General features: G+C 43.1%; 1 protein-coding gene across 4 annotated transcripts in view; it reads left to right on the top strand.

The window, feature by feature from the left end:
• The window catches only part of LOC133371107 (integrator complex subunit 6-like), a 38,268-nt gene that overhangs the window by 15,246 nt on the left and 10,086 nt on the right, over positions 1–12,936 (top strand). For 2 of the 4 annotated variants that reach the window (XR_009759259.1, XM_061598103.1), the window contains exons 3-11: positions 396–545; positions 2,711–2,800; positions 3,484–3,667; positions 4,330–4,458; positions 5,145–5,308; positions 5,716–5,868; positions 8,656–8,788; positions 11,566–11,660; positions 12,303–12,413. Coding sequence is in view for 2 of the 4 variants with exons in the window: in XM_061598103.1 (XP_061454087.1) it covers positions 396–545; positions 2,711–2,800; positions 3,484–3,667; positions 4,330–4,458; positions 5,145–5,308; positions 5,716–5,868; positions 8,656–8,788; positions 11,566–11,660; positions 12,303–12,413 (1,209 nt within the window). In the remaining 2 variants the exon portion in view is untranslated. Of the gene's footprint in view, positions 1–395; positions 546–2,710; positions 2,801–3,483; positions 3,668–4,329; positions 4,459–5,144; positions 5,309–5,715; positions 5,869–8,655; positions 8,789–8,978; positions 9,077–11,565; positions 11,661–12,302; positions 12,414–12,936 lie in introns of those variants that run through there. The other 2 variants (XR_009759260.1, XM_061598105.1) reach the window with 2 other exon arrangements.

Raw genomic sequence — 12,936 nt, forward strand, 5'->3', positions numbered from 1 at the left:
GGTGGCTTATTTGGCAGATGCTCCAACCCAGTGAAATTCAGTGATTTAACTTGAAAGTACTGAAAGATTAGTAATGATTCAAAGGCCCTTTGTAATCATTTACTTAAATTAAACACACTGGAATGGGCTGTAAAAGATGTTGCCAATAATTAGCATGAGGAAAGCATTGGGGAAGTTGTTTTGTGTGTGGGAGTGGGAAAGATAGTCTGGTGGGAGGAATCCGTAGGATGGAAATGCTTCCGTCGGACCTTTTGCTCAAAGCTTACCTGTGTGAGGAGTTCCATGCATTCTTCCATTTTCACATACTGAATAAAGGAGTGATTATTTGCCTTGTACATTGATTTATTTTTACATAGACTGTCACAAAATAATTGTCGAATAATGTTCTTTCACAGGCTGGATGGAAGGAAAACCATGCCACTTTTATGAATGAACTGAAGAATCTGCAGGCATCAGGATTGACCACCCTTGGACAGGCTCTTAGATCATCATTTGATTTGCTAAACCTCAACAGATTAGTGTCTGGAATAGACAACTATGGACAGGTAATGATTGCTAGCATTTAATTCCCTCACTTCATCATCTGAAAAATCTTTACAGCTCTTTTGTAATAGAGAATGAATATTTGCTGACATGTGTAAAACAGACCAAGTAGGCAGCTTGGGGGATGCGTTATCTGCTCATGCAACTACCAGAGGCTGCAAATTTTGCATTTTTAGCTCATTACATTACGAGGTGAGCTTTTTTCTGCCAGGGGCCAGAGCAGACCTCAGTGCTTTTTTAAAAATTGTATTTGTGCAGTGAGTGCTATGATGCCCTAATGACCTTTCTACATTTGAAATGTTAACACCCTTCGGAAGCCTCCTGTGAATTGTTTGCAAGGCTCTTTGAGGGTAAAGTAATTCGCCTCCGTAGCAGTCTTGATGCCCCATCCACATCTACTGTAGTCCCAAGTGAGGTGTCCAGTGTAATGTCTGTAGCAACTTGAAAGGATCAGTTTCACTTCCTGCTGCCTAATAACATGGACAAGGTGCTTGCCCCCACTTGGCTTATTAAAGCTTGTTGAGGGGGTATGCACAAGTGGATCCAGGGTGTGGTCAACACGTCTTTGCAGGAGGGAGTGGTCCCAACTGCCCTGGAAGAGGCTGTGATCCGACCGCTTCTGAAAAAGCCCATCTTGGACCCATTGACTTGTGACAACTACTACCCAGTCTCATACCACCTTTTTAGGGAAGGTGATTGAGAGGGTTGGGCACAACAGTTACAAGTACTCTTGAATGAAAGAGATCATCTTGACTCATTTCAGTCTGGGTTCAGGCCTTGTTATGGGACTGAATCGGCCTTGGTCACCCTAATGATTGACCTTTATCAGGATGAGGACAGAGGGAGTGTGACCCTGTTGTTCTTACTCGATCCTTCGGGGGCTTTTGATACCATTGACCATGGTTTCCTTCTGAGCCAGCTTAGTGAGATGAGGCACTGTTTTGCAGGGTTGGTTTCAGCGAATAGCATCGGGTGATAGTCTTTCAGCCCCCTGGCAGTTGTGCTGTGGGGTGCTGCAAGGTACCTACCATCTTGTTTCCAATGCTTTTGAACATCTATCTGTATGAAGCTGTTCGCAATGGTCCTTAGGAGATTTGGGATGAGGTGTTGGCACTACACTGACGATACCCAGCTTGATTTTTTGATAACATGTGAATCAGGAAAGGCTGTGCAAGCCCCATATCAGTGCCTGGAATCAGTGGTGGGCTGAATGAGGACCAGTAAACTGAGTCTGAATCATAGCAAGGCGGAGACTTTGTGGGTAGGTGGTTCCAGAGTCTGGATAATTGGTCAATTGCCTGCTTTGGATGGGGTTGTACTCTCCCTGAAAGACCAGGCTCATAGTCTGGGGGTGTTCCTGGATCCATCTTTGTCGCTAGAGGCCCAGGTGACCTCAGTGGCTTGGAGTGCCTTTTACCAGCTTCGGCTGATATGACAGCTGTGGCTGGTTCTGGACCAGGATAGCCTGACCACTGTTGTCCATGCACTGGTACCTCCAGGCTGGATTACTGCAATGTGTTCTTTGTGGGGCTGTTGTTGAGGTGGGTTTGGAAGATGCAGTTGATGCAAAATGCAGCACTGTGACTGCTCACTGGGGCAGGATATTGCCAACAAGGTACCTTGCTGCTGAAAGAATTGTGCTGGCTGACAATTAGCTACTGGGCTAAGTTCAAGGTGCTGGTTTTGGTATACAAAGCCCTATACAGCTTGGGACCAGGATACCTAAAAGACCATCTTATCCCTTATATACCCAGTCAATCACTGTGCTGTGCAGGTGAGGGCATCCTGCAGATACCATCTTATTAGGAGGTCCGTTCCGCACAACATAGGAAGCGGACGTTTAGTGTGCCGGCACCTACCCTGTGGAATTTCCTCTCCTTAAATATTAAACAGGCACTATCTGTGTTGTCTTTTTGGCGCCTACTAAAGACATTTTTCAACAAGCCTTTTAAGTACGTACCTCTAACCCAGTCTACATCTGTACTGGATTATTTTTAGGATGTTTGTTTTAAGATGTTTTTAGGACAACACAGATTTTTTAGGATGTTTTGTTTTTAAGGTACGTTGTTTTATCACTTGTTTGCTGCCTTGGGCTCCTTTTGGGAGGAAGGGTGGGATATAAATTTAATAAAATAAATAAACATGGATATGTTTTCCCTCTTTGTAGGGAAGGAACCCTTTCTTTTTGGAGCCATCAATTTTAATTACTATCACAGATGGAAACAAATTGACAAATACTGCTGGTGTGCAAGAAGAGGTAAGAGATGCTACTGAACTTTAAGCTGTAACATGGCTGCACTGAAGATGTTCTATTGCTGGGAGTTTAAAAAGTAGCACACCTGTTCTGATATTCTCCATGATGTTAAAGCTGCTTGATAACAATTTTGCACAGAATTGCTGGTTATGTTCCTATCCTGCTCTTCCTCAGTGTGGCATAGTCACGGTTGCAGAGAGAAGGCTGGAACAGAGAAGTTGCTTTTTACTGAGTCAGACCACTGGCCCATCTAGCTCAGTATTACCTGCACTGACTGGCAGCGGCTCTTCAGGGTTTCAGAGGGGGGAGTTTCCCAGCCTTTCCTGGAGATGTTGGGGACCTGACCGGGGACCTTATTCATGCAGAGCAGGTGCTCTGCCACCAAGCTTGCGACATCTTCCCCAAGTCACAGTCTGAAGTTAGCCAGTGAACTTTGTTGCTGACAAGAAATCTTTTCTGTGAATAGCTGAAGTGTAGATGACGCTAGATGCGGTAAAAAAAAAATCCACCTGGACGGTTGTTTTTATTTTCCACTGCTTAAAAATTGTGGACTGCTTGATGCCATGGATCTTAGTTGGGATTTTTAGCAGAAAATGGAACTTGCTACATGTGCCTTTTCAGTTAGGGTCAGATACACAGATTGATTTAGTGGCATCCTTAGATGAATTGTCCATCTGTCGTTTCAGCTTCATCTTCCTTTGAATTCTCCCCTGCCTGGAAGTGAGTTAACCAAAGAACCATTTCGCTGGGATCAGAGGCTGTTTGCTCTTGTGCTGCGCTTGCCTGGAGCCTCTTCGGTGGAACCGGAACAACTAGGGAGTGTCCCCACAGATGAGTCTGCCATTACCCAGATGTGTGAAGTCACAGGAGGTAGCTGCTTTTTTCTTCCCTTTCTTGATTTGCAAATCTAAATCAGTCTACTTTGAAATAGTAAAGAGTGTTGGTGCATTCACACAAATTATCTGACTCGGATCCTCATTCATGTATATATGTTTGTTGTGTCTAAACCTATGCCTGCATACAGTTGTGTGCACAGTCTCCCTCTTTCCTTTCTGAGGGCTGAATTGCTTGGGACTCTGGCAGAGCAGCGCCAAAACAAAAGCTGCTAGGTGGGGGAGCCTGCCAGATGGGAAACCACTGCATGATCTTATTCGCTCTTCGCTTCACAGAGGTTGACTGCTGTGTGTGTGTGCGTGCAAAGCTAAATATTCTCTGCTTTAGTCAGACCAGCCGTTTGTGCCATGGAGAAGACTTAAGTGTTAATGGCAGGTGGGTGTTGTGCCTCGCACACGACCATATTGATGTCTCTTTTTGTATGTCTCTTTCCATAGTGTGAATTGGAAAGACTGCTTCACCCATAGTGCTTCTGCAATATTTGCAAGTGCTGCTGCTTTTCCTGAGCACTGTTGAAATATTTCTCTGTGCACGACTTATTAGCCTTGACATCAGTGCAGTTCTTAAGTTCACAGTATTTTTCTTTTAACCTGAAACTTCCCTTCGAAACCTCATTATTTCTCTGCTTTCCATTATAGGACGCTCATATTGTGTTCGGACCCAGAGAATGTTGAACCAGTGTTTAGAATCTCTAGCTCAGAAAGTTCAGAGTGGGGTTGTCATTAACTTTGAAAAATCAGGACCAGACCCACCCTATGTTGGAGAAGGTACAGTAAAATCTTCATGCTCTTTGTAAATGGTTATATTAACAGATGTGCAAACATACTTAGTTAAAAGAAAAAGTATTGTATACCATTGCAAAATCAGCATAGTTATGGAGACAAGATATATATATATTGCTTAATATTGGGTTGTATCCAACTAAATCCTCCTCAGGTCCATTGATTTCAGTGGGTCTACTCATTGGACTAATGATGGCTATAACCCATAGTCTTTAACTTATTTAAATGCTTAAAGTGGTTCTTTACTCCAGAAATTATCCTCCTGCTTGACACTGAAAATCTGTAAAAATGTCTTCAAATGTTTACCTTATTAAATATAAAACCACTAACTATCTTTTCCCTGAAGAACGCTTTTGCCTGTGTCCAAATACTGGTCAAAACATTAGTTTTACATATAACTTGTTTGTGCAGCTTAGAGAAAGCATGATTTGTTTCAGGAACAGAGTAGAGCATCTAAGTAGTGCAGGGGTGGAGAATATCTGGCCCTCCAGATATTGCTGGACTCAAGTTCCCATTGGTCTCAGCCAGCCTGGCCAATGGTCAGTCATGATAGGAGCTGTAGTCTAGTAACAACTGGAGGGCCATGGGAGCTCACTACCCTGAAGTAGGGAAAGGTAACATTGGGGATCTAATATACCATATTACTTATGGTTGTGTTCTTTTGATTTTAGATGGAGTTGTTGATGCCACAAGGCCCATTAATTCTTTTGGTTCTCAGCCATGGCACAGCTGTCATAAACTTATCTATGTGAGGCCTAATCCTAAAACAGGAGTTCCTGTTGGGCATTGGCCAATTCCAGAATCCTTTTGGCCTGATCAAAATTCACCAACACTGGTATGTATTAGGGCTTTAGAATTTCTGCAAATGAATGTCTCTTTGATGAGCTTGGGTAACATAGCTGGAACATGGGAGTGAGTTCAAATCTCATGCCAGCTCAGAGATCACTGGGGGCCCTATGCACTCCCCTGCAACCTCTTAGCCCCCTGGTGTGAGGATCATACAGACTTTCCTTCTGGATTATTGTAATTAATGCATGTGGACATTTTGAACACCTAAGTATAGTGCTGTTGTTCATTGTATTCCTTCCTTGCAACTGTTTATGAAGGCTTATGAGAAGCCTTGAGAAATATTCTAAATTAAAATTCTTGGGTAAGCAGGCAAATGGTGCTGGGGTTGATCCCAAGTAAGGTGTGGCTTTTCTTTCCTCTAAATGGTTCTGATTCCTCTTTCATTCTTCCAAGCCTCCCCGCACAGCCCATCCGGTAGTGAGGTTCTCCTGCATGGATTGCGAGCCCATGGTCATCGATAAGCTTCCATTTGACAAGTATGAGCTTGAACCATCGCCCTTAACGCAATACATCTTGGAACGGAAGTCGCCTCATGCGTGCTGGCAGGTATTTGCGGAGATCCAAAGCCAACTCTGGTCAGACGTGTAAGAACAATCAGTTGGGGGGGGGGAAGTGGAGAGAATACTGGGCTTTGGACACGACAGAGCCAAATTAAGATCCTCTCCGTGTAGCCTAGGATAGGCCTATCTCCTCTTAGTAGTGGGGCCATAGTTCCGTAGTAGAGCACATTCTTTGCATGCAGATTGGCATCTCCAGTGAAGTGGATGGAAAATAAGTTTATCTTTCTGAGACTGTTCTAAGTTGAAACATGGGCTGTTTGAACTAACATGTGTTTGAACATGCATATGTAAGGCAGTGTGCCACTAGTGAATGTGCAGAGTTCTTGTTTGTTAATAATCACTTGCAGCACTTTTAAGTGATGATGCTTGCCAAGCCTGTTCGATAAGTTCAGGGAAGTTGCAATTTTTTATAGAAGTTCTTATTTATGATACTCACAGGATAAATTAACAATAAATAATTGTCAAAATAACTTTCATTTTATTTAAGCCTGACCTTATTTTTGTTTAAATTGCATCCCAATACTGTACTTTAAAATAAGGGGCAAAAACAAGGCGTGCTATGTAATTCTTGCCAAAATTTATTTAAGAAATCACTTGCCATTGACTTGAGGGAGAGGTGGGCTAGACCCAAACTATTTTCCTGATTGCTTAAAAGGCTGTTAGTCAACTGGGCATCAGTATCTCTATGATTTTCCAGCTTGTGGCATCCTTTGCCATATGAACTTGTTTTGAAGTGATTTATTTTAAGTAAGTAGTTTGTCTGAGTAGGCCAAAAGGCTGCACTTGTACCATGAAGAAGTTGATTTTTTCATTTTGAGCGCTGGCTGTTGGGAGACCGCCTTTTAAACACGAGATGGAGATGGGTTTTCTCTGCTTGTCTGTATTTGGGTTCTAAGGAAATGGTCAGGTTTCATACCCGTGATGGCCTTTATAGAAATGTGGCTCTGCAGAGCTAAGCATTAGTGGTCACTGTTGCTCCTTCGGTTCTTACCTTGTATGCATCTTGTTTGGTCAATGAAGTGGCCATGCAGTTCTATTTATTTGATTTCTGTCTTTCAACCTAGAAAGACCTCCAAAGCCCCATCACTTCTAAGAAACAATAAATCAGGCACAATTAAACGGTGCTGCTTCCTCCCCCTCTGACACCTGGAATTGCTCTGGGATAGTTTATCCTCTTCCCTCTCTCCAGAACCCTCCAGTTACAACGATGGCTGTTCCCATTGACCTTCATCCCATCACCCTCTTTCAAGTGCTGGCAGTGGGCTGGTCTGTGGCCTGCCATCCAGGACTGCCGGTCTGTCTTTTAAGTGTCTGAGGGGGAGGGAAGGCTGACCCAGGTGAGGCAGCTGTGCTTCAGGCAGTTAAGATGTTCTGGTTTTAAAACTTTGTATCCCATCATCAAGACCAGGAACAGGGTCTCAAGGTGTCCTCAGGCCATAAAACGGGTGGGGAACCTTTGGCCCTTCCAGATGTTGCTGAACTACAACTCCCATGAGCCCTAGCAAGCATGGCCAACTGCCAGGGAGTTGTAGTTCAGCAACATCTGGAAGGGCCAAAGGTTCCCCACATCTGCCATACAAAGTTAAAGGGAGCTGATACCTCCTAAATGTGCAACAGTTCTTGAATACCTTTTCTGGCACCAGTGAAGGTTATAAGGGCTTGTATAAGCACTTAAGTTTCATACATTTAGGTGACAAATTCAGGATGAGAAGAGACATAGCCTTGATGCAGTCTTTAGTATTCTGTTGACTAGAACTGGATTTTGTTGTGAGATTAGCCAAGTCACTTAATGTAGAGCTGTCATAGAGTCATCATATCCTTAATCTACATGCAAGGTTGATTCATAATATGTTTATAAAACAAATAGTAATTAACTGATTTAAGAGATCGCATACTTCTTGGTCATGCTGAGTGATCACATAGTACTACTTGGCTATATTCAGCAATTTATTTATAACAGTTTATATCCTGCTGATAATCATAAGATGATCACAGGGTGGGTCACAGCATGGCCTACAAAATACATAACACCAAAATGAATTTACAAAATCACAGTCTACACTTAGCCAGATGTCAGATATCCTTTTTTTTGTAAACTTGAACCAGAAAGTCATACATACTAGGTGCCTTTGTTATGCTTGTTAATATTGACTGACTGGTGGCACTGTGTTGAGATAATAGTTCAGCTGCACATAAAAAAGGATAACTTTATTATAAATAGTGTAATTTTAGGATGCTTGGATTGTTTGAATTATTGAATTCATTATTGAATTCATATGCCACCTTTCCTCCAAGGAGCTCAAGTTGGCATGCAAACGTGGTTCTCCCCTCCTGACTATCCTCGCAACAACCCTGTGAGGTAGGTTAGGTTGAGAGACAGTGACTGGCCCAAGGTCACGCAGTGAGCTTCATGGCTGAGCAGGGATTTGAACCCGGATCCCCCGGATCCTAATCTGACACTCCAACCACTACCATCACACTGGATTGACTTGAATTAGAAAGCTCTGTGAGATGGTAACCCTGTTCAGCCATGAAGCTGCTGTTTCTGTATCTTGTAGGATAGTTAATGGGCATAGTAAACTGCACAGGACACGATCCCCTGCACTTGCAAGATAAAGAGCAAATAATTATGCAATTCCTGTCTCTCAAAAACATGCACAGTGCACTACACCTCTTTTTAAACAAAACGTTCCCACTGGGTTTGAAAAATATCTCCCCCGAAGCCCAGTGGCCCCTTGTGTACAAACCCTGTATTTTTCATTGTGCTTTCTAGGTATTTGTGAGCAGCAGTGGAAAGTACAGTGAACTTGGCCATCCGTTTGGGTACTTAAAGGCCAGCACCACTCTAACCTGTGTCAATCTCTTTGTGATGCCTTACAACTACCCTGTTCTACTTCCTCTGCTAGGTGAGTAACGCACAGCCTTGCAGCATGACTTGAGTAGGAAGGGAGTCTGTCCGTCCATGTTGTGTGTGATGTTTCCTTGCCAGCCGTTTTCTTAAACGGGATGGGAGACCAGAGAGTCTAGAGTGTTGCAAACTGCTCTGTTGGGAGAAGAGGATTTTTACACCCCCCCTCTCCCTTTTTCTCTCTGCAGCAGAGGAGGAGAGCCACCTGCTGCCAGTGCATGTTTGATGCTGGTCACCTCCTAGACTCGTAGCTTCTTCCTTAATTGGAGTAAGGTTCAACCTCCATTCTTTTCCCTCTTTCAGGATGTGGTGTCTGCATATTCTTGCAGCAGCTTGTGTGGCCCCTGTTTTTTGTTTTGTTTTGTGAAGTTGGGCTCAAATTTCCAAGGGGTATGGGGGAGAAGGAAGCCCAAAGAGATCTAGAGCCTTGACAGGCACAGTTTGGGGGACTTCACCTGCTGTCCCCTCCTTTTGCAGCAAATAAGTGCCTTTATGTCTGTGGTGGATATGTTCCATAAACAGATTTACAAGACTTAACTTTTTGACTTTGCCATGCAATTTGGAAGGGTCCCCAAGTTGACCTGTCAGTCTGCTCTTGAGGGTTTTGTTTCCAAAGCAGAGTAGCTGAAGCAAGTGAGTAAAACACCATTGATGTTCAGGGGATAGGCAGTTGGATTTAAACCTAGGTTCCGATTGCTCTTTTAACTTTAATGTCACTTTGGCTTTGGACAAGTCACACACACTCTTGTTGTCTGCTCCATATCTATCATGTACAAACTGCCTGCTCTTCAGGGCTGTGATGAGGTTTGTTGCAATCAGAAATGTAGAATTCTTTGCATACTAAACAGTATAGAAATACTTTAACATGCATAGTTTCTTGGATGTTAAGCCGATTTTACAGCAGGTCCTGCTTTTAAAACATTGTGTAGAAGGCCCTAATGTGGGTTGTGATGTGAGTTTCGTAGAAAGAAATACCTTGGGATATCTGGGTTTGTCTAGCACCTTGTGTGTAGAGTGTGTGTAGATCTTCCTCCTCCTTCTGAACTTAAAACCTACTTTGCCAGTCACAAACTCCAGTCCATGACATCCTCATCTGAATGGCACAGTCTTCCCCTTCTCTCTCCCACCGGCCACTTTAACCCCCAAGGCTCGTAGTTCAGAAATATGTGTATTTTCCTGCCTCGTAGTTGAGCTTCAAAGTCATGGATAGGACCTGCTCACAGTACTGTATGAGGGCTCTGCCTTTCCTTCTGTCTTGCCATCTCTTGCTCTCATGATAGAAAACAAATGTGAGGTGAATTCCTTTTTGGCAGTCTGTATCTCTCATTCACGTGTTCTTTGTGGGCCTCAATTTTTCAGTCCAGTTGACTAATGGCATTAAAGCAGCAGGGTGGAGATTCCAGGCTGCGTGAGTCAGAGACGAGATGTTTGTTATGTAGTTGGGTTGCTTTGCAAACACAGAGATGACAAATGGAAGTGCACATATCTTGGATCTGTTTCTTGCCTTTGTGGAGGAACACATCCAGTCCCACTTTGGGCTATACGTGCTTCCTGGGCAGCTTCCTGAAGAGGTTTGAGCCTTTTTAGCCTGTTTGCCTGCATGAGGCAGAATAGTTAAAGGTTTGGGGAAAAATGATTTGAGTGTGTGCTAATGTATCTCTGGTGGTTGCTTTTAAAAACACAAGCTCTGCTGCACTTTTTTTTAAATACCTTGTTATTTTTCTTCAAGTTCTTTGCTGCTTCAGGTGTACTGAAGGCATTTCATCTTGTTTCTCTGCATCAAAGAAAACACAAATCCAGGGCTCCTCTTGACTACAATTCTTTTAAAATGTCTTTCCTAACATGCATGTAGATAGGATCCTATGTTAGAGGAGGTTCAACTTTTGTTTCCACCAGCCTTCCTCATTTACTAAGTGCTGATTGTCGGATGTGTGGGTACTCCTCTAATTCTTGCTTGTTGCTGCCTGCAGTAAACACTCTGCCGATTCTTCCATGAGAACTATTTTATTAAAAAGTGAGCATGATTTGCTGCCCAAAGTGGCAGAGCTAATAAAAAACTTGAGTTGGAGAGAGCAATGAAATTTGCAAAACCTCCAAGTTGCCCATCTTTATTTTAAGGGGAATGGCAAAGAGTAATTAAACTGTAGCTTGGCCGTGGAGATACCTGGTGATGGCAGACCATTGCCTTGGATACCCTTTCTGTCAAGTAATCCTTAACTTCAGTTAGACAGACTCCTTGCAGCTTATTCCTACTTAAAAAATGACACAAATAGTGTACCATATTTTTGAGTCTAGCGTCTGGTGGGAATTTTTTTTATTATGAATAGCTTCTCAGGCATTCAGTGACCACATAAACTGTTTTGTTCATTTTGAACAGTGTTGCAGGTGAATATTTCAGGTGTGGTCCCCTCCACTTGCTTGGGATTGTGAAGGGGCATAAGGAATAAGCTGGTCTTTAAGATGAGGAGAATCCAAGCGGTTTAAAGCTTCAGAGGGCTTCAAACTAAGCAATGCTGCGTTCCTTCATTAAAATTTGGGATTGTTACTCTGCTAAAATCTAGCCTGACTTGGGGGTTTGTAGATGCCTGCCACTGTCTTTGTAAAAGTTGGATGTATAAGGAGGAGAGAGCCAAAAGAGAGACCTGCCCTTGGAAACATAAACACACTCTGGATCTTGGTTCTTAAGGGATAATCCCATTGAGCAAGATGTTGGTGGGATAGTTTAACTGAAACGTTGTGAATGTTTGTGACTCAAATCGTTTCTCCTCCTTGCAGATGACTTTTTTAAGGTTCACAAACTTAAGCCAAATCTGAAGTGGCGGCAATCTTTGGACAACTACTTAAAAACCATGCCTCCCTACTACTCAATGGTACGTACCGCTGTCAGTTTGATGGCAGGACAATTCTCCTGTGTGTTGTGTGGGAAGCAAAACGGTTCACAGGCTAGGATTCAAAAGCTTGCAACTTGGAATGACTTACTGGTCCCTCCTTAACTGTTGGCCTGCAATTGCTGTGCATCACAAGTCCAGCGCGGCTGCTTTTGTTTCCCCCTCCTCCTTGTTGGGAAGATTTCTGTGCTGCTGCTGGTAATGTGGGAACGCTCCCAGAACCCCATGGATAAACAGCATGTAACAATAGAAGTGGGGGGGGGAGGGTGGGTGGTGGGAGCGGCATAAATTACCTGCATAGCTTGGGTAAGATGCCACAGTACGGACTTGCATCATCCCGGCAATCAGGGCCTTTAGCATTTGTGTGGAAACAGCTGATGGTGCCACGTTGCATGGTGCCATGCTGGTTATGTGGTCTGACGCCCACTGTGAGCCAGCCAAACCACCGGATGTATTACTTGAATCCTTGCTTCCAAAAGTGGCATGCTGGAGCATCAACTCTGCCATGCCTTCGCTTCACATACACTGATCTGTGAGATCTTTTTTAAAACAAAAACAAAAACTTTTTTTTAAAGAAAAGATTTGATACTCTTCTTACTCTTGTGTATTTTGTTTTCCTTATAGCCATTAAAGAAAGCCCTAAGGATGATGGGAGCTCCAAATCTGATATCAGATAATTTAGATTGTGGACTTAGTTACAGTGTTATCTCTTACCTTAAAAAACTCAGCCAACAGGTAGTATCGACAAAACCTTTGCAATTAGAAGTACATTGATGATGATTTTTTTTAGTGTGTGTTGCTTTGGTAATACAAATAAATCACTTAAGGAATGTCCTATTTTTGAGATGGGTAAAGACTTGACTGCATTTCTGTTTCCATTTAAGTGGTGGTGGGGCCCCTAGAACAAGTTCCAGATGAAGGGGACAGTTCAGCCACCTGTTCAGTGTTTGTTAGGGGTTAGTTGTTTGCTGCCAGTTAACATTGCAGTCAGTTTTGCTAATGATTTGAAGCAGCGACAGCTACCAATCTGTGTGGTTGGTGGCTGAAGGTTGTCTGGAATAGGTTTTAGAAAGGACTAGCTAAACTTGTAACTTCAAGGAAAGATTATTCTTTTTCCTTGATCAAATTAACCTTTCCCCATGGTATGAGTAGTAAGAAATGCTACAAATGCTTCTGTTCTGGTTTTGCTGAGTTGCAGATCACAGCGTTGAATGGAATAATTAAATATTAAATGATGGCTAAAGCTTTCAAGGAATGC

Source organism: Rhineura floridana, chromosome 16 (genome assembly GCF_030035675.1).
Source record: "Rhineura floridana isolate rRhiFlo1 chromosome 16, rRhiFlo1.hap2, whole genome shotgun sequence".
Taxonomy (NCBI): domain Eukaryota; kingdom Metazoa; phylum Chordata; class Lepidosauria; order Squamata; family Rhineuridae; genus Rhineura; species Rhineura floridana.